Source organism: Phalacrocorax aristotelis, chromosome 7 (genome assembly GCF_949628215.1).
Source record: "Phalacrocorax aristotelis chromosome 7, bGulAri2.1, whole genome shotgun sequence".
Classification (NCBI taxonomy): Eukaryota; Metazoa; Chordata; class Aves; order Suliformes; family Phalacrocoracidae; genus Phalacrocorax; species Phalacrocorax aristotelis.
In genome coordinates, this window is record NC_134282.1 from 42,189,377 (window position 1) to 42,210,351 (window position 20,975).

Genomic DNA, 20,975 nt, shown 5'->3' on the forward strand with positions numbered 1-20,975 from the left:
ATCTTATATTTTCCATTTTAAATTACCTTTGCCATAAAATAGTCCCACATGCTGAGTTCTGGAGGGATAAACTTTTCTTTGTAAGAGGGTCTTTCTGCAGGTACAGGTGGCGGTACAGTGCTATCCTTCACTGGTCTTCCTGGCACCAGCATTCTCATATTAAACCGACGTCGATGTTTATCCATTTCTTCTGATGGAAGAGGTGGTGCTAAATTCAGGTAGTATAAAAAGCCGATATTAACATTGCATCTTTAGAAACAGCTGTATTTTATAATTGAAGTAACTAAATCCATTGTTATTAGTACTAATTTCTACTGTTCCAGAAATCAAAACCAGCCTAAATAAAGTAAGTGTAATCATACAGGAAGTTCACTTATGATACATTCAATAACTGTGAAATTTACACATTGGATATATCATGAGAAATACATTTTATTATCTGAATTAAGTTCTCAGAAGATGTAGCTTTTAATTAAAAAGCTTTTAGCTGAAAAGTTTCTCAAGAAATAAATTAAGATTTGTTTTTGAGAAATAAAAGTAATATGTAAAATTTCACTAAACTGTGAACTGCACAAGTAGCAGTAGTTATTCAAAATATAAGCCAAGGAACTCTTAAGATGGTGAAGAAAATTCTAACAGACCGTCACGTTTTTTGACAACTGAAGTCTATTTTAAAGTGTTATGATTTAAAATGTCTTAATAGATATCAAAATATTAATGTGGAATTTGTTTTTCAAAGTGTTATTGGCCAGGCAACATTGAAGATGACACTTACTTTATTACAAAGGAGCTAGATATTTAAAGTTTTTTTTTTAAAAAGCCACTACTAACATTCATCTACACTGCAAGTTTTTACAAACCTTCATTACCATCCTCTGAAACATCAGAAGCTGTAGGAGCTTGTAGGTTAAAGGAAAACAGAATACATCTCAAATGAAGGCATGACTTTATATAAGTTATTCATATTATCATCTTGTGAAAACAACTGCCCTAAATGAGTTTAAGTTATTCCATGAATGACAAATATCTGTTGTGCATAGTTATAATGGTGCATTGCTTTATTACTCTTTTGTTTTATATTTCAGATACGGAATATCTAATTTTTGCATAAGTTTCAAGCCTGTTGTTGTTTTGAAAGTCTAAATGACATGATTTTCAACATTGTTGCAGTGTGAAGTATATGACAAAATGGTTGTATTTCCTTTTGTCTCCAGAGCCTGAAGTCAATCTCCACTTTCGCTTTTCCTTATGCAGTATATTAAGACATGCTCATCTGTCTTTGCAAAACTCCTGGTTTTAGTTGGCGCTTACATATGCATGAACTATTTTTCTGACACTTGAAGTTGATATTTCTTCTCTGTGGTCTTGTGCAGGGTGCAATGATATCTTGCAATAGAAACTGGTTTCAGAAATACTGTTTCCAAGTTACTGCAGTTGTTAAACAGTAACACTCATCTCTCTCATAGAAAACCATAGGTATTAACACTGATTTATACCATCTGTTTTTTCACTAAAAAATAATGACTGAAAGTCCTGAAAAGTGTTATAAGTAAGCATCTAATAGTAATATAAGCAACATAACAACTGTACAGTTTTTGTGGCAAATTCAAAATATGCTGGGTGCAATTACAAAGGACAACTACAAGACTAATTTTTTTCTGCTTCTTAAGGCCAGTAGATACTTAAATTCTGCTTGCTTGGTTTTTGCCTTTAAAAGGAAGGAAAGCTCTCCTACTAGGTTACTAAAAGGAATAAAATATGAATCATTTGTATGACCTTTAGAGAACAAAGTACCTGGAATATTTTCTGACTGCCTTTGAGGTTTTACAAGAAGTTTCACTCCTCCACCAAAAACAGCAGCCCACATTCGACTGTTCAAAGGATGGGCTGCTAGTCGAAATAATTCATTGCATGAATTGGTCGCAAGGGCATGTATAAGGAGACTCAGGTAGACAGCTATAACAGCTTCACAAAGTAAGATGTTTAACTTTGGTTGGTCTTCATCCTGAGCTGAACTTAAGAGATTTATAAGTGAACTCACACCTGCAAAGAGAAAAGAGGAAAAGATCAACGTTAAATGAATAAGAGTAGAAATGGAAAAAAGGAAATGTTTCACCTCTACATTTTGTGTTAAACATATACTAATAGCGGCATGACACTTTTATTTAGATAAAACATAATATTTTTCCTAAAATCATAAAGATCAAAATTATAAAAAGTATTCTTGGCTCCAGGACTTCTGCGCTGTATCTCTCTGCAAATACTATGGACAGTTCAGCTTGCCTATGAGATTCCTGCGGTTTCCACAGTTGACCTCAAAATGCTAAATTTATGCTCATACATTAGGTGTACTTGTTTTGATAGCTATACCAGGCACAGCATAGGTGTAAGACAGTGCTGTAGAAAATAGAAATAGCTTTGCTAGGTGGTGAGGCAAACCAGAAGAAAACATTTTAGGATGACAAGTTATCATCTTATTAAGTTTATCCCAAAGATTATGGTCTCTCCTCCAAGCAAGATGTTTGCCATGTAGAAAGTTTATTTTTATTTGTTTTGGTACGTGAAAAAGTTAAAGGCTGTTATTTATGAGAGAACTAAATCAGAAACACTTATCCATCATTGATCATCCATCATTTCACCCTTCATATTACCAGACAGTGAGATAATCTTGAAATGTGGAGCTGGTCCAGTGGTGCTAAAAGTAACCTTATTTTTGTCTCACCAGGCCACTGAGCAGGAGATGAGTTTGGAGTTGCGTGCTCTTCAATACTTTCTGTCCTCAGTCTGCGCCGATCACTCAAAAGAAGTCCTTGATAAACCATCCCTGTAAACTGATTCGCTTCTGTTTGACTGCTAAATACAAATTAATTTCTTCTGATGAGAAAGGACTTTAAGAATATTTTTGTAATAAAGTATAGTATATATGCTTCTCATTTTAATCAGAAAATACAACATTTAAAATGCTATAAGCCTAAGTCAAGATTTTTATAATTTCACAGTATTCAAAATACGTTTTTTATGAAAACTTGAAATGTTTCCATGTGGCATTATCAATTTTAATATGTTAGGTTCGTAGCTCCAGATATTAAAAAAGCTTTTTTAAAAAATTTAATAATATATTTGTTCTGAATAATTTTTTTTAAACATTTTTACAACATTAAAACTCTTCCAGTTCCAGTTTGGAATATAAACTGTCTGAAACCTGGCTTTCATTAGGCTTAAATGTTTCCCCTGCACCTCTATTCATCAGTGAAAATGCTGTGGAAAATAGCATTCAAATATTTTTTAGAAGCATCCCAAGTGAGAGGGACACCAGATTTTCCTATTGTTTATTGGAAAAAATCTGAATGATCTATGTTATTTTATCTGTGTAAAATAGATCTGGCACATGGAAGCTAGCAGTGTGTAAACTGTATAAATGTCTATATCCATGCACAGATATTTAATCCCTTTATTAGACATATGCATGAAGAATTTCTATTTTAGATACACAAAGTGTACTCCAAAGGTAGGACTGTAAGAAAACTTCCAGTTTTACCTGTAGCTGTGGCTATCACATAGTGCTTGATAAATGGATGCAGAAAGTGAAGCTGCTAAAGAATGAAGTGTGTACACCTAAAATAAAAAGAGCCAATGAGCTATACATAAGTTACGTATAAAAGATGAGTAAACTACAAGCCTTTCTAAAGAGCATTGGAAACGTATTATGCAAGAATGTCCTAGTTTTAAACGAAGTGCAAGAAATACCAACTGAATGTTACTTTAAGTTTACAATACAGTACTTTGAATATCACAACTGCTTGCTCAAGATCATTTGACTGCAGTCAAAACCTTCTAACATTATGTCAAGATAATCAACTCTATTCTAATATAGAACTGCCACAGTGAATGGGTATGCTGAAGGAGTGGTTAAGTACGTCCTGTTCTGAGAATGAGAACAGAAACACTCTAGTTCTTAAACAGAAGAAATGCAAGGATTTCTTGGAAAGTCCAGTGAAATCCACAGCATGAAGAAAACGGTACTGTCAAACTGTTAAAAAGGTAAAATTTTTAAATTCCACCCTGTCTTCATTTCCATCTTTTTCTACCATCTTTCCATTTAATCAAATGCTAGAGCTTAGATTAAAGCTATGAATTATCTAAGTAGTTGTTTTGCAGTTAAGATGTGTCAGCTCTTCTTTCTGAATTCTCTTTTAAAAGAAAATGCATGTGAGGTACGAGTTTTTAGAGTAAGAAAGATGCTTCCTGTAGCATAATGCAGGATGGAAAAGGAGTCAACTATGTAAGAGACAAAATGAGATATAATTAAGCTTGAGTTACAGTTTTAGAAACTTAACTGCCTTGCATTGGGACAACCCATTTAGTTTCCTAATTTTCCCTACTTTCATTTAGTCAATAGAAATTCAAATTAATTTAACGACTGAATACTGATCTAAATGTACAAAATAATGATTTAGCTTGTTACTAATTCACTGTGTCACAGTCTCATGCTCTTGGCTTTTTCGCCCCCTCCATTTACTGAACCTGAACAGAATTTATTTGCCCCTGAGTATGGAGTCAGATAAAGTAATTCACCACAACTCCTTAGAAACCAGTACACTTGAGGAATTTCATGCTAGGGCAAGGTTTATAATATCTATATTAATAGAAGGTTATAACGTAACTTACAGTTCCCCATCTCTACTTTCATTAATCTCCCTACAGGATTTGACCAGAATGACGTAATTAGTTAACTTACACGATCATGTTGTTTTAAGAGCCAAGAATTGTTTTAGTGAACATTTGCATTTGGAATAGCTTCTTGAGAATGACCAGAATTTGGATGAAACAGAACTAACTGGGTTCAAAAAGATGTCAGAAAGCAAGGCAGTTAACTAGCATTTTCAGTTTGCCAGACTTAAGGGAGAAAGAAGGTAAGTATTGTGAAAGGGTAAGTGTTGAAAAGTTAACTCAAACACCACATTCTATTTTTCGCATGCTCACTCCCCATTTTATAAAAAATCATTTAGCATTTCCTGAAAGCTTTTCATTACCTTGACATCTTCAATATTAGGATGTGGTGGTGATTTCATCTGCACAATAGTGTAAAGAATATCATGGATGTGGTTGTTTAAATACAGCACAGGATTAGCTATCACAGTTTTTGTGGATGCTATGCTTGCAGAAAGCAACGGTAGTGTTGTGGGTAATGGAAGTGGAGACTGAAGTTGTTTTACAGTAGTTTCCTGTTTAAAAGAAAATATTGTATTTAAAATTATTGCTTTGAGAAAAAGAGTTTAAAAAGAAGATAATTTTATATCTTAAATGTTTTTCCAGGATTATTTATCCTGTTCCACTGCTGTCTACTCAGTACAGACAGGACTTTACTGTGACTGATGTCAAAAGTAAATTCATATTTCCTACAATAACATAGATCAGACCTGATAGCCAAGTTTGCTGGAACACTTTTTGATTTAGTGCAGGAGAAGTAATTTTATGTAATTCATTATGAAGAGTTGGGATTGTCTATTAAGAAACACTAACAAAAAATGCACTTGCAGTAGCATAACTTGTCATAATACTCACTGGTCTGAGTTTAATAACAAAAGTCATATTTGCACTAATCTGAGTTTCTCAAGTGGAAACAAGCAGATTTTTTTTTTAATTCCTAAAAGTATGTGCTAACCCTAGTACCACCAAAACAGTTGTCTACTGCTCCTATTTGAAATGTGAGAAATCTAGGACTAGAGCAGGTTAGTCATTAACATTTGCTGGAAAATATCTCTTTTTGTATGAAATAAATGCAGAAAATACCATAATATACTAAAAGGGAGCACTACCCTATCTGACTTGGTATTATTTGTTGAGTCTTGCAGCTAAGATCCCATTCCTGCAGCTCCCTTGCATGACTTGCAGAAGTGTAAGGAATGAGATTTTGCCGTATTTCAGCAACTGTGAATTTAATTTATTATATAGGTACCCAGAATATTGTGATAAAAATTATAATTTCATTGGAACATGCATATAATGCTGCAGCTATAATATAAACAGCAACATTTATATTCCATAATTAAAGGTAGTCTAATCCTCAATGTCATATGACAGATCCTTAGGAACCAAATAATCAGGATGTGGAAAAGCAGCACACTTAAATATCAGGTTCTTTCTCCAAGAACATTAAAATGATCTTGACCATAAGACTTGCAGAACATAAGCAGCATCTATCTAGACACAAACTCAAGAATTTGACAAAACTGACAGTCCAGAACTATTGACAGTTGTGAATATAAATTAGTTGAATTTATTTTACCTGCTGTGACTCTTGCAGCAAAAACTTCAGCTCCATTCTTACAGATGCTAAACCACCACCTTGTGCCCCGTGAAGACTACAATAACTTAGAAAAACCCTTAGAAGAGCTTGGTTCTTCTGCAGCCACCACTTTCGTCTTTCAGCGTGTTCTCGCTTTGCTTGTAACCTACGTCTTTCTATCTGGTGCCGTTCATACGAACCGATGTCTGGCTTATCCATAATATCGTCGTGATCAAGTAGATCCCCATTTACTTTGGTGTATGTTCTACAATAGTCTTTGCCCCCTGCGTCATGGTTGCATATTTCATGCATAGCAGCAATTTCTTTTTCAAGCCAGTTGTATAGCTGAAATCTGAGCTTTCCTCCATCGACTTCATAACCTGTAGCCAAAGTCCTCAGTTCGGTCATAAGGATCTTCAAACAGGCTCTGAACTTCAGTTGTTCAGCAATAACATCAACCTCAGTGTCTCCTGCATCAGAAGTGTCCCCATGTGGTGTTTGAGGAATGTTGGTGTCTGAGGTTCTCTCATCATCATCTCCATTCTTAGAATCAGATTTTGAGTTCTTTATCATTATACCAACATCCTTGTCCTCCTCATCTGACCCATTTTTGTCTTCACCCCAATCAAGAGTAAGGGGCTCATCATCAAATTTTACTGCTGGTTGACTCCAGTCAAATTGTGCTGAAGATTCAACAGTACTTTCCAAAGCAAAGGAAGTTGAAGTTGGTTTTGACCAGTCTGTATCACCACTTCCAGGACCATTCCTTAAGGCTTTGGAATCTGAAACACCAGCCTGTATTGGAGGACTAGATGAATCTTTCTCTGCAGCTACAGTAGACTTTTTTCTTACTTTTGGAATTTTGGAAAGGACTTCAAGAGCTAGTACAGGGCACCCCACTTTAAAATGAGCATTTGCAGTAGTGAAGAATAATTTTCTTTCTATAAGATTGATTTTATCAACAAAGCTTTTCTCAGTTTTTAGACCTAAGGTGGCCAAAGTCCCTTCTGGTGAGCTGAAGTATCTTCGGATGAGCAAAGGGTGGGTCCGAAGATAATTGTAAAAACTGAATACCACAGGATTGCACGACTTGACAATAACTACGGAATTAAGCAGATATGATTTCTATTGAAAATGGCTTTAAAATAGAATTGTTCTATTTTGCAGTATTTCCTGCATTACAGAGATTTGTCAAAACACAAAAAGAAAAACAGTTTTGGGTCTAGTTGCAAAAACAAAATGAAAGAATTACTTATTTCCCACAAAAAGATTAAAGGTGTGACCTGGATGAGTATAGAGATACTAAATTCTCTCATTTGCCTCATTGTTACATTCCACTCAGCTAAACCTAAAAATAGCCTAGATGATCAGCCAGGCAGAGATTTCACCAAGGGAGGGAATCTGCCACAGAGTAGCCACATGTCACTAAACATTAATCTCAGAAGAGACAGGATAGGAAATCCTGCTAGAACACTGCTAATTCCTAGAAGCAAGAATGAAAATTTAAATCCATTGGAATAAAGATTAGCCAGCATTCAGTAATAGATATTGTAGGGAAGTACCAAACAAAGAAGGCCTTCCTGAGCTTATCTGACAGCAGGATGAAGTCCTTGGAAGAAATTGGAAAAAGGTTTTTTAAGAAGTGGAAGAAATTGAGCAGACCTGTACACAAGCCAATTAATAATTTGAGCATAATGGCATCTCAGGAGAAGAGGCAGCATACATACATGGAAAGTATTTCTCCTTCTCTACTTTGTCTTAATAAGTTTGTTCCATTAGACTAATCTTTTTCCCTTACCTGGGTTTTCATCATCATCTTTAGGTGTTTGTTCCAATAACGTGTCCAGTGCTCTAGTGTAATCTTTCATTATCCAGTATGCAATGCTTCTTAGAAATGGATCGGAATGCAATTTAGTACAGCTGAACCCAGCTCCATCCTTATCGCAACCCAAAATCTTTTCATAAAGAATGGAGGTGTATGTGACAGAGGTTTCAAACTCTGATTCATATAAACGAGCAATAACCATAGCCAACTGTATGTCTTCCATTTTCTCAAGGCACACCTATGATAAGAAGTGGGGAAAAAGGTTGCTTTATGAGGGAAAGAGTGCATTCTTGAAAATAACAATGAAGTGAATAGCAATATATGTTTACAGAGCAGATAATTTTTTTCTCATATCTGCTCTTTAAAGTATATATTAATCTTTGGGTCAAAAATACAGTATGTGATATATATATCTAAGTAACATATTTTCTTCTGTGTTTGGAAAGAGATGTACTTTCTTCTATTTCGGAGATTATGCATAGCAGTACACCAGCATGTCAAAAATTAATATGGGAGAAGTAAAAATAAAGATGATTATGTTTATTCTACTAAATAGAATAAACATAACTTCCAACTTTAATGTTAATACATCACTGGTAAAATATTCTTCACATTGTCTCATCTGCAGAACTACATCTCTGAGGAAAATTCTTTACATTCTCAGGTAAAAACAAACATAATGCATATAAATAGGCAGGATAACTAAAGATTCCCTAATTCCCATTTTCTCCTGAGAGGTACTGCTTAGGCTATTATCCTGCTTACAGCTCTCACCTCCCTTGTGGCAGTCAGCATCACAGCTCCACTAGGAAGGTATCCTAGGGCTGCTTCAGAAGACAACTCTGACTTCTTTTTTTACTTAATATTGTAACAATAGGTCATGCACAATAGCTGGAGGCTGAACAGAGTGCTACAACTTAACTGTGCTGATCAAACAGAAAGTTTTGCCAGAAGGGTCATGACTGGTATTCTCAAGAGTGCTTCCACTGAGGACTGATGTACCTGAACAATTATTCTGGCCTTCAGATCAGCTTCCAAGCAGCTCTTCCAAGCTGCAAGTGTGGAGGTAAATGGTATGCCTGTAGGGCACAAGGCAGTCATGTGTAGACATACCATACCATTTGTGCTGCCACAATTTGTGAAAACATCAGCAGAGAACAGCTTGTAAGGATGCAGTTATACAGGTCAAATTAGAAACTGAAGCTTAATTTCTCAAAAGTGAATACCTCTATAGCATCTTTCAGTGAACCTGCTAGCAAGAAAAACGCAGCTGATTGTTCAAAGCGTTGTTTTCCCAACAAAGCAAAAGCGTTTTTTAAAGCAGCTTTGCGCCATCTATCTTCACTGAAGTTGTGGCTGAAAAAGGCAGTCATCTTTTCGTCATGCTGGGACCTGCATAAAGAAATGCAATGCATACAACTGCTTATTAGAAAACCTTAGCATACAATCACTTGAACAGCATCACTTTAAATTAAATTCTAATCTTCAATGAGTTCTGCTTTGCATTCCAGGTTCCATTAAGACGTACTCAAACTTCGAGCTAGCAGAACTCACCTAAACAGACCCCACACCACTGCCTTTTTCTTCATAGCAAGGTAAAAAAGTGCAGCATCTAAGGCATCATTGTTCCTCTGGAATGAAGCTTTTGCAACCTGTAGTAAACAAAACCTACTATTATTACTGAAAATATAAAGGCTGCTTTTAGCTAAATCACATATGTTCTCTGTCAGGCAGGACGGGCTAGGTGGCTATTATTTCTACAAAGGAACAGTATTTTCTGTCAGAATGTTTTATTCATATGTGACAGCTGTCATTACACTGTGAATGCTCTTAAGAGTCAGAAAAAACAACACTACTGCAGATATTAACCCCTCTCAACCACAGTGGGACATTACAAAAGTGCAAATAAAAATCTTTCCTTTAAAAGTGCTACAGTAACTCATACTATTAGGTGAAATTACTCTTGCAATCCATTACTTACATGTACTGAAGTAATACAAGTATTTCTTTAATTAACAGTTTGTTTTTCCATATAGGACTCAGATGTAATTGCATTTCATTTGGAGTAATAGGATAATTAGGTTTGGCTCCTAGATTCTTGAAGTATCATGTAACTTTTCAAAATGTAATTTTACAAGAGATGACTTGGAAATTTAATAAACTAGTAAGTACTTCTGTTCCACAGACATTTGAGAGATTGCATTATTTTTTGTAATTCAAAGCAAAAGCTAGCAGCTGTTCAAATCAATCGAACTTCAAGTTACAAGAAAGCTGAAATTCTTATTAAAGCAAGGATTTAAATCTCATTGGTAGCTATGGAAAACAGTTTTAGATATTATCTCAAAAATATATTACACTGTATCCATTATTAGCCCTCCAATAAGAAAACTCTGCATGCAAATGAGATTTGGTGTTATTTTGGTTAAAAACAGTAATTTTGCAACTCTTCAGAAGAGTAAAACCTGCATTTATTTGCAGTTCAGATCTTTTATGTTCTATAGTACTCATTAGAAAAAATTACAAAATTTGAAAAGACCTTTTATATGGTTTTTATTAACTTATATTTTTCAATATATTTATTTCTTAAATGAAACCCACTACTGATCATATACTGAGCGTAAGTCCCTGTTTAATCTGCAGATATATACTGTCTCATATATCTGAAAACAAGATTCTTCTTAAAATAGAGTACTTAATATGATCTTTAACATACTGTAAAATATGTGGGGGGAAGAAATTAGGTGCTTCAGAAATGGCTTTTCCCTAGATGATTTGTACTATATCTTACTATTGAATAATGACATTTTTAAGCCAGGACTGCCACCATCAGTTGGAATAGAAAAAAATAGTTACGCAGCCTCCTGGCTGGGCTAGAGTACAAAGGCATCTGCTATAAACAAGTCACTGTGCGTATCTCCTAAGGCATACCTAGCAGCATATAACTATAATTTGTAAGGAATTGAAAGTACCTTCTCAATGCACCTTCGGAGTGTGTTGATATTCCTGACCCACCACCCAATACCCATAGCTCTTAATTCAGACCACTGTGGGTCTCCCTTCTGAATAGCAGGAATCATATTGATCAACTCCTCCTCAGCCTCAGAATGAAAAGCCCATGCAAAATGGCAAGTAGATAGGCCTAAACAATAAGATAATAAAATTCAGAAGATTAAGACTTGTTAATAAGCAAATGGAGTATGTCAGAGATGCAAAGTGGGATCCCCAACCCAAGCGTTAGGTAGATCTTAGACTGTTTCCCTCAGCAGGAAGTAGAGCTGCAAAAGGAACAAGTGAATATATTTTTCCTTACTAGGGATGTCCTCTCCTCAGTGCTTCTTCCATCATTTTCCAGTACCCCATTATATATGTACTAGAGTTATATGGTGAAAGACTAAAGGAAAAATACTCTATTATCACAGAGGCAGACCCATTCTTGGCCAGAAACCTTTCTGTCTGCTGTTTAGGTGGTAACTGCTTTTCTTTCCCGTATTTCAGAACAGCATTTACTCAGATTGAGCAAGGGAAAAAACCTGATGTGATGAAAATAAGAAGATAATCTTTAAGGTAAGATAAAGCCATGCTTATGTAAAGCAGTATCTTCATTCCTCCAGCAGAAACAATGAAATATACATAAACAATCTGTATGTTATCTGGTTGGGTAACTTATGCCTCAAACTGAATGGGGCAGAATCTTTCTCTGTTCTAGAGCTATACCTTTTTTGCTATTCACAGTGCATTTAGAGAAGCCTATAAACAAGCCTTTGCAAGGTAAGGGCTTTAATGGAATAGATATAATCTAAATGAATATGCAGATAATAGAAATATCATAAAATTATAAATCAAACATAACCAGATCCCGTCAGCTCAAGTGGATCAAATGAAGGCAATACTTCACACTAAGAATTACCTTGGTGAAGCAGCTGAACTCGATACAGAGGTGGGAGTGATGTCAAAAGGCAGGTGTGCAAGCGCATAGCCAACAAATATCGTAAGCCACATTCATCTAAGGTATCTCGTCCTGTAAAATATAAAATACTGACTTTTGAACATGCAGGTGACTACAAGAGGCCTATATACAACTTATTATATGCAGTGTGTGAGGAATATATGTTTCTAAACTTCCTGAGACTTGAACTAAAAGTTATTTATTATGTATGAAACATAATTATAAATCTCTATTTAAGTGTTTTTCTTTCTTACTGTATCTAATCTGAATTACTGACGCTAGCTTTCAGCTTTGTTATCCCAAAATACCCCAAGGACTAAATTTACCTTTGCTGAGAAGAACAAGAACGTTTATTCAATAATATGTCAGTTACTAACCTGAATAATTCTTATCTCTGTTCTCATCTAGTTCAGTGCTTGTTGTGGCCACAGTGTCTGCCAAAGCTACAAGGAACATCTGCTCCAGTCGAGTGAGGCCTGGCAGACTCGAGTGCATGAGGTGGCTTGAAAGAACACTAGCATGTTCTCGGCCAAAGTAAGTTGGACCATACTGTGACAGATTAATAACTTTGGATTTATTCTCCCTCTTTTCAGGCTCAAAATCAATAAAGTCTTCAGTTGTAACAGGCTGAATCTGGAACAGATCTGAGTACTGATCCTCTGTTTTTCTCTTAGCATGATCTTCAGAGCCCTGAGGTATTTTAGAAGTTTCTTCAGAAACAAAAGTGGCATCTTGATCTGCAGCAAGCAGTGCATACAGTGGCAGTGGAGGAATTGAGTCTATCTCAGTGTAGTCTCGAGTACCATCTTTTCCAGCTGTGATGGTATCCTTTGCAGTACTACCACTTACACTAATGGTGCGAGAAAGATGGCGTTTAGGACCAGTTCCTTCTCCAGCTTCTGTGTCTTTAACTATTGCAACTTCTCCTGCAATACATTTAACTAAATGTGACAGAATGGCTTTGGCTCGGCGAACTTTACCCAGATCCATAAGTTCTAATAACTGGGTTGGATGATACTGGGGTAGAGTAGGTGAAAGAACATGAGCAGCTTCAAAAAGGCCACCATCCTGAATTACAGTTGGAGTGCCAAAAACATCATCCACAATACCTGCCCCATCAATTACACTGGTCTTCTTCACTATCAAGCTTGTTTTGAGTGGATCTTGTGTTGTTGAGTCTTCAGTAGCAAACACATCACTTTCTCCATCACCAAACTTGATAGCGTGTTTCCACTGGGCATAAACATGCATTTCACAGTCCATTCCCACTACCAGTATACCATCCCTCACCCAGGACAGAGAAACAGGCAGTGAAGGAGTGCCATCTACAGATGATACCAAATCAATTGATCTAAGCAACACCCACTTTGACTTTACACCTTGTTTTATGCTACCACCTAGTGGCAAAGTAATGACAGCTACTCCCTCTTTGCTGCTAGTTTGATCCGTTACAATTCCCGAAAGTCTTCCGTACATGAAGATGTTGGCACCAACTCCAACTGTCAATATATGTGAACCATCTTCTTTTGATACCCAGTCCAAATGCACCAAATGCTTGATACTGGGCACCAGGTATTTGTCTTTATTCAAAAAAGCATCTGATTTACTGTAAACAAATAAATTACTATCTACACTGACCCTTGAATCAAGTACACTTCCAACCTGAATTAAATCATCCAGATGAATTGTCTGTTCCAAAACCCATTCTGATCCTCCTGTAGACTCACATTCAAGTATACAAACATGCATGGAAAATTCTTTGGAAACAAAACCATTGTGCTGTATGGGTTGTTTGTATGCTACTGCAAGACGTCCTGTGTAAGAACAGCTAACAGCAACTGGCCTTCCTACTATGCTCACTGTACTGCTGTTGTCTTCTCCTTCATCGTTCATTAAAGGCCATTTTCTCCAATGATATGTTTCCCTTTCTTCATTTTTGCTGTTTAAGTCGGTCTCTACAGTACATCTCCAGAACCGCACTCTGTTGTCTGAACATGATGTTACTATCAAATAAGGTGCAAGGCAGACTGGGTATATTGATGAAGAACTCAGGTGACCTGAAGTTAGAACAAATACATTTACTTTTAGTTATATGAAGTAGAATGCCTATATGAATAAGGCAGATGCAACACTGTCTAACTACTGATAGAGAACTTTACAACCTGGTATTGCTTTTCTAATTTGGAATTGGGTACGGGCAAATGCATTAAGACTGGTAATAATCTTACAGCTTGAACATTACTAATCATCTGCAGTTCTGGTCACTATTCAAAAAGATAAGCTGGAACTGAAGTTAATTCAGAGAAGCGTTGTTAGAATAATGAGAAGAATACAAAGCCTTAATCAGATGAGATTAAGAGATTAAGGAAGTTAAGATCAGGTTCATGTAGCCTACCAAAATGAACCTAAGAGGGAAGGAAAAAAAGGAAAAAAAAAAAAGCCGACACACAGAAAGACAGAGAAACAGAAGAAGGGGTAAGTGCATCGGGTAAAAAACCCACTAAATACCCAACATGTTAATGCTGGCAGATGCACGAGCGGGTATTAATTGTTCTTTAATAAATTAAGACTAGAAGTTAAGTTTCCAACTATTAGAGCAGTAAGTTTCAGGAACAGCTTTCCTGTGGGGACTTGATACATTTATGAAATGGTAACATGACAAGGACACAAGGATTTGAGAGCACTTTTTTAGTCCTGTGTTCCCTGTATCAGTAAGTCAGAATGTGATAGGCTGAGGAGCTCTATATATCTATCTACAGATATCTGTCTACAATCCTATAAAATAGGAGGTAAATTAGTGGACCAACTGAATTAAAAAAAGTTAAATTTACCTGCTGAAGGAGTTGCTCTTACTACTTCTACACCAACAGGAAGATCCAGAGGTTGGCTATATACAAGTCTGGAGCTCAGAATAAGTTTACTAGCAGTCTGAAGATTAGCAATTGATGAAGATCGTGGAATGGGACTTATGCCAGGTGATGTATCTGGAGAAGAATCCACAGTCTTTTGCTCAGGTACACTAAGCTTATTCTCTGATGAAGTAGCTTCAGTTGGTTTTGCTATATTAAAAAAAATTCCCAAAAGTGTTAAAAAATTGTTTGTAAGAAAGGACAAGGCATTAATATCCTATAATCAGATTTATTTTCCTTAGCAGTGCTTAAGTTACATAAAAAATAATTATATGATGTATGCAGGCTATGTTAGCTTTATTGCCTGCTATGACTATTTGTTTTAAGACAGCCATAACATTCTGAAATACTGATAGTTTAAAATAAAGAATCCAGTGCTTAAGTATATTACGCTATCAATAAAGTTTTATACTGCGATTGGTATAAAATGCAACCAGTGTTTGTAAGGAATTTTACTGCTCCCTTCACATTGAAAAATTATTCCAAAGATTCCTGACTTTGAGGCTTCTGCTTGACAAAGGTGACACAATTTGGTTTAACTAAACCACTAAGCTTTAAGTTTTCTTTCATATAATTTAAAATAAATGTCTGTCTGTAAGAAAGTTATAGTCACTCACTCACCTAAACAGGCTTGCACAGACTTGAGATGAAGATGCCACATCTGAAGAACAGAGCAGCCATTACTATCTTTTTCAATTACTACTAGGTAGAACTTTTCTGAGAAAGGTGGTGGACGATACCCTGTAATTTAAACATATTATCAATATCATGCAATTTACATTCAACATAAATATTTTTCATTAACAGAAGACACTAAAAATTGATACTAAAAGCCCGTTTTCTTCTTTGAAAGAAATTGCTTGATTATGAAACAAAATATTCAAACAGTACCATTAATAACATAGAATCATAGAATAGAATACCTCAAGTTGGAAGGGACCCATAAGGATCATTGAGTCCAACTCCCTAATCCTTGCAGGACCAGCTAAACCTAAACCATATGACTAAAAGCGCCACCTGGATGCTCCTTGAACTGACAGGCTTTTGGTGCTGTGACCACTTCCCTGGGGAGCTTGTTCCAGTGACTGACCACCCTCTCTCAGTGGAGGGCCTTTTCTTAATGTCCAGTCTGAGCTTCCCCTGATGCAGCTTCATTCCATTCCCTTGTATCCTATCACCGGTTATCAGAGAGATCAGCACCCTCCCCCTCCGCTACCCTCCTTGAGGAAGTTGTAGACTGTGGTAAGTTCACCCTTCAGCCTTCTCGAAGCTGACCAAACCAAGTGGCCTCAGCTGCTCCTCCTAAGTCTTGCCTTCGAGGCCTTTCACCATCTTGGTTGCCCTCCTCTGGACTCTAACAGTTTGACATCCTTCTTACATTGAGGTGCCCAAAACTGCATGCAGTACTCAAGGTGGGGCCGCACCAGTGCAGATTAGGATGATCACCTTCCTTCACCAGCTAGCTGTGCTGAGCTTGACGCACCCCAGGACACGGTTAGCGCTTTTGGCTGCCAGGGCACACTGTTGACTCATATTCCTCTTGCCATCAACCCAAACCCCCAGATCTCTTTCTGCTGGGCTGCTCTCCAGCCTCTTATCCCCCAGTTTGTATGTATGACCAGGATTACCCAGTCCCAGGAGGAGAATCTAGCACTTGCTCTTGCTAAATTTCATTTTTTAACTGATACTTTGTTTGCTCGTGGCTACAGAAGAATTATGAAAAGATAGACTTAGAGACAACCTGAGTATTAGTGGCAAATCTAATTTATTAGATATATTTGCCTTCCCAGTCAGTTTGAACTATTTTGTTAGATTGTAAAGACTCTCTTCCACCTGCCTGCTTTCTTCCTTTTTCTTTCAAAGTTTTAAGTCTACTACCACATTTCCTTGTTACTTTCTATTGTATTAACTTGGAAGTTAGATATATTCACCTTATCACCTGGAACTACATATTGATAATATGTAGTTATAATATATAATATAAAAAATATATAATATATTATATATAATATATAATATAATATATAATATAGTTATAATAATATATTGATAATATGTAGAAAATACACTTCTGTTCTATTTTGTACATATTTTTATATATAACATACAGCATTTTGAAAAATGGACTTTGTCACATAAGCTAAAATGTTTCACTCTAAGCAAATTAGAATGCCTTTGTTTAATACCATTACCATGTAAACAACAATTCCTATGAGCAACACGAAACAGCTGTTTTACTGAATTCTACAGATTCTCATTAAAAAGGAAACTAGCGTATGCTGGCTAGATTTCAATATACCTTAAGAACACTTTTGGTACCTACTTCATTTCACGTTAGTTATTTTTATACCTTGTGATGGCTGGAAAAATATCTCTGTTTCCTTCCCTTCCACATCTTCCTTATGTGGTTTGTATCCCAGAATGAAGTCTTCTTGAAAGACATGAAGCAATTGTGTGTTTGAGCCACACTGAAATATTAAGTAATAGTTATGTTTCCAGAAGAGTATAGCAACATTTTGTAATAATGCAATTATTTTCTGCGCAATCTTGCTACTAATGAGGATTACTGTCTTTTATCACATTGAAAATTATTTTAATGCATCAGAAAAACTAAACATTTGCCTCTTTTATTGAGAACAGCATATTCTAGAACTATTGTTTGTACACTTAAATAATTTCACTGACATCTACCATGCTAGACAAATTCTGTAATAACATTTTTGCTGCAGGTATTGACAGATGAAAAAGTATCTGTTTTTTATTTCTTTAGGTGTGAATAAATGACAGTGGCAAAAACTCTTAGATTTTTATCCCTCTTCAGTGGAAAGACATGTCCGCAGTGAATTGTTTTGGAAATCTAAAAAAAGTAATGGATTGCAGATTATCCTTCTCTTCAATACCTTAACAGCTGTCCTTCCTGACAGCAACAGATTTCTTTGCAGTACCTCCACCACTCTACAAAGGAGGCTGCTGGCAGTGAAATCCTTTCCTGCAGGGAAGGAAAATATGTCCCCCAAAGACAGTGAAGGCAAAGTCTGCATGTTGCAAAACACCCAGTTTTTTCCAGAGAAACATGGAAAGAGAGTATTCCCTGTACTCATCTATTAAAATTCTAGAAAAATATTTTGTAAATCTGAACCTAAAATTGAAGTTCCTATGTGATTAATACTTAAAAGACATGGAAATTTATTGACAAATAGAGAAATACTTCTTTATATATGTCAGAAATATCCAGATGTCTAATTAAGGAATGGTAATACACGCTGTTTTCACAGGCTGCTTCCTAACAGGAAACAGTACTGGAACATGAATGATCACAACAACTGTGAGTAAGAACAAGGTGTAATAATACCACCTCCTCATTGTCTGAAATGTATAGCTGTATTAGTTAACAGATAAAAATTTGTCTTACAAGACAGAAAAAAAAATTGAAGTTGTATGTGGCTATGATTCCTACATTTTTGAATAGTTAGGTCTAGTTTTTAAGTTTGGGATTTTTTTAATTACCATCTTTTGTTTGTTTGGGCTTGGGGGGGATTGTTATTTTTTTTTTACCTTTAAATTATGATGGTTTGTAAATGAGTCTTTAGTTAAATTTTGTTTTCATCAAGATTTCTGCTTAGAAAACATTTTTACACTCTAACAACTGGCTTTCTGCTCTTAGCAGCTAAAAGAAAGTTGCCTGATTAAAACTTTCAAGGTATCTCAACATTCACAAAAATTCAGGGCAGTCATTAACACCATAAAGAAACGTAATTTCTTTTACCTCTTTTCAACAGATTAGGTTAATTAACAGACAAAGCTATTAAACACCTTTATGTGATACCCTTGAAGAGTTACCCATTTATTTACTTTGTTAGTTATTGCATCGAGTTCAATAATGCATCCTGGTCGAGCAGTAGATTGTTGGCTCACAATGTTAAACACTTCCCCAATAAGTTTCTGAAACAGAGTAAAAGGAGAAGAGTTAGCATATTTTTCCTTCAGACAGAAAGAAATTGCAGTCATTTACAATAAACCGATGCTTTAATTTTCCGTGTTGGCAGAAACCGTAACAGACTTTTTCCAGTTGTCATTTTGGCACTTATGAATAAAGTGCTTATCAAGACATTCGCACTGTTGTGAACCTGTAGCTATTCATGGGGATAGCATACCAGTTTTTACGGAAACAAAACATTGTTTATTTCACGATTTTTCCTTTCATAACATAACTTGGTATCTGTGCCATGAGAAACTCAAATATACTGCTTCACTTTTGTTTAAAGCTTCAGGTTTTGTCACAACATGTAAAAAAATAAATCAGTACGCTTATGTATAAACTGAAGACTATTAGTTTTTGCTGCAATGTTCACAATCATTGCCCCTGAACAGATTCCTCAGACTGATCTGAATACTGACATGCTCCATCTTACAGGATAGCTTATAAAATAACAGAAGAATGGAAAAAAAAAAAAAAAAGATGTGCTTCTTTTATACAATAACAGTGCAAGGTCAGGCTTTACTTTGTTTAAAGTCATAGAAATGAAAAAATAAAAAGGATTAAAAAGTTGCTTATTACAGAAAAAATAAGAGCAATAACCTGCCAATTCTCTCCTCTCTCACAATCTCTGCCCTTCCTCATATACAGGTGGATACACCTAAATCTTGCACTTCTGTTTTTACCTTCCCACTTGCTCGTGACCCCCCTCTTTTGAGAAGCCAAAGAAAGAAATCCTCTTTTTCCTTTTCCCACCTGCTAAAGGTTGGGGAAACTTATCAGGTAAATGTTGTTTCCGTCTAGCCACTTTTAGTAGTAATAGCTGCATTTCTGTCTGCTAACGTTTATAGACAGCCGCAAAACATGGAATTATGCAAGCTATAATGCATAAGATCCTATACATAGAATGGCACAAAAATGATACACAAATAAATGAGGACAAACCACTGGAGGGGAAAAAAGTTACCTTAATTACTTTTAATACTTTCAAGGCATTGCTACATAAAACTTACAGATGATTCAGGGTCAGATAATTCATCCAGAAGTTTTCGTGCATCTACAACAGCTTGATAGAGTCTCAGATTTTTGCCATCAGATGCAACAAAGCAAGCACTAGCAGAGTTGCAGTACGTACCTAATAGAAAACACAAAAATTTCATAGTTAAAGAAAAAATGCCAGTCAAATGGCATCAGGTAGTCTGTTACAATCCACTTCACAATATCTGAATATGTTTCTAACATAATTGTGATAAAGTACTGAAGCAAAAAATCTAAGCAAATGTGTGCATTAAAACACCATTAGTTGAACTATGAAATGAAATAACACCCTTTCTGCTCATCTGTGTAACTGCAACTCCTCAGAAATGTTGAATAATCTAAGCAGAATTCATATATGTTTACAAACCAGTATATAGTACGCTTAAGGGAACACTGCCATTCCTTAAAAGGATTGTTTTCTTCCCTGTCACTTCTAAGCAGGTGCTCAGAAAGCTAACTCTATCTTCCCTAGTTTGTCAAAGATGATTTAGAGTAGGAGTCTAAGGTAAACTATTCAGAAAAGCTGTATTAGCTATAGCTTTTTTTCCTTGTTTACTGTCTTTAGGCTCTCTGGATAAAATTAACCTCTACGAATATTCCCTTCTACCCTCCAGTTAAAAGTGCAGATACAAAAGTGGAGGGAGAAATATATCTGCAGTAGTGAATAATATATGAAAAACTGTAACAGAGTGTCTCTTTTGCTTCTCTAGAGCATAAAGAACAGGCTTGACACAAGGTTTTCTGTTCTGATGTATGTTTTCCCGCTTACATTATAAGAGGGAAGCAGCTAGTTATTTGTGTTTAGAAGACTTTGTGGGATTCAGACAGGAAGAATGTTACTATGTGAGCACAGAAAATGGATTTATTTTATAGATGTTATGCATTTATTAAGTGTATTTAGGATCTTTGAGGTTGTACATCTTTGATGCCCATTTAATCACTGTAAAGGTCAAACTGGCCTTAATGTAATAAAATAACCTGGCATTATCAGT

At 35.8% G+C, this 20,975-nt stretch overlaps 1 protein-coding gene across 3 annotated transcripts in view; it reads right to left on the reverse strand.

Annotated features, from left to right (window-relative positions):
* The window catches only part of DMXL2 (Dmx like 2), a 56,064-nt gene that overhangs the window by 14,976 nt on the left and 20,113 nt on the right, over positions 1-20,975 (reverse strand). For all 3 annotated transcript variants that reach the window (XM_075100380.1, XM_075100379.1, XM_075100381.1), the window contains 17 exons: positions 19,959-20,080; positions 18,822-18,911; positions 17,320-17,437; positions 15,591-15,710; positions 14,892-15,119; positions 12,438-14,117; positions 12,022-12,132; positions 11,084-11,253; positions 9,669-9,766; positions 9,341-9,506; positions 8,088-8,352; positions 6,290-7,389; positions 5,034-5,225; positions 3,539-3,615; positions 2,723-2,853; positions 1,795-2,043; positions 27-208 (listed from right to left, as the gene is read on the reverse strand). In XM_075100380.1, the coding sequence (XP_074956481.1) occupies positions 27-208; positions 1,795-2,043; positions 2,723-2,853; positions 3,539-3,615; positions 5,034-5,225; positions 6,290-7,389; positions 8,088-8,352; positions 9,341-9,506; positions 9,669-9,766; positions 11,084-11,253; positions 12,022-12,132; positions 12,438-14,117; positions 14,892-15,119; positions 15,591-15,710; positions 17,320-17,437; positions 18,822-18,911; positions 19,959-20,080 (5,099 nt within the window). The remainder of the gene's footprint in view (positions 1-26; positions 209-1,794; positions 2,044-2,722; positions 2,854-3,538; positions 3,616-5,033; positions 5,226-6,289; positions 7,390-8,087; positions 8,353-9,340; positions 9,507-9,668; positions 9,767-11,083; positions 11,254-12,021; positions 12,133-12,437; positions 14,118-14,891; positions 15,120-15,590; positions 15,711-17,319; positions 17,438-18,821; positions 18,912-19,958; positions 20,081-20,975) is intronic.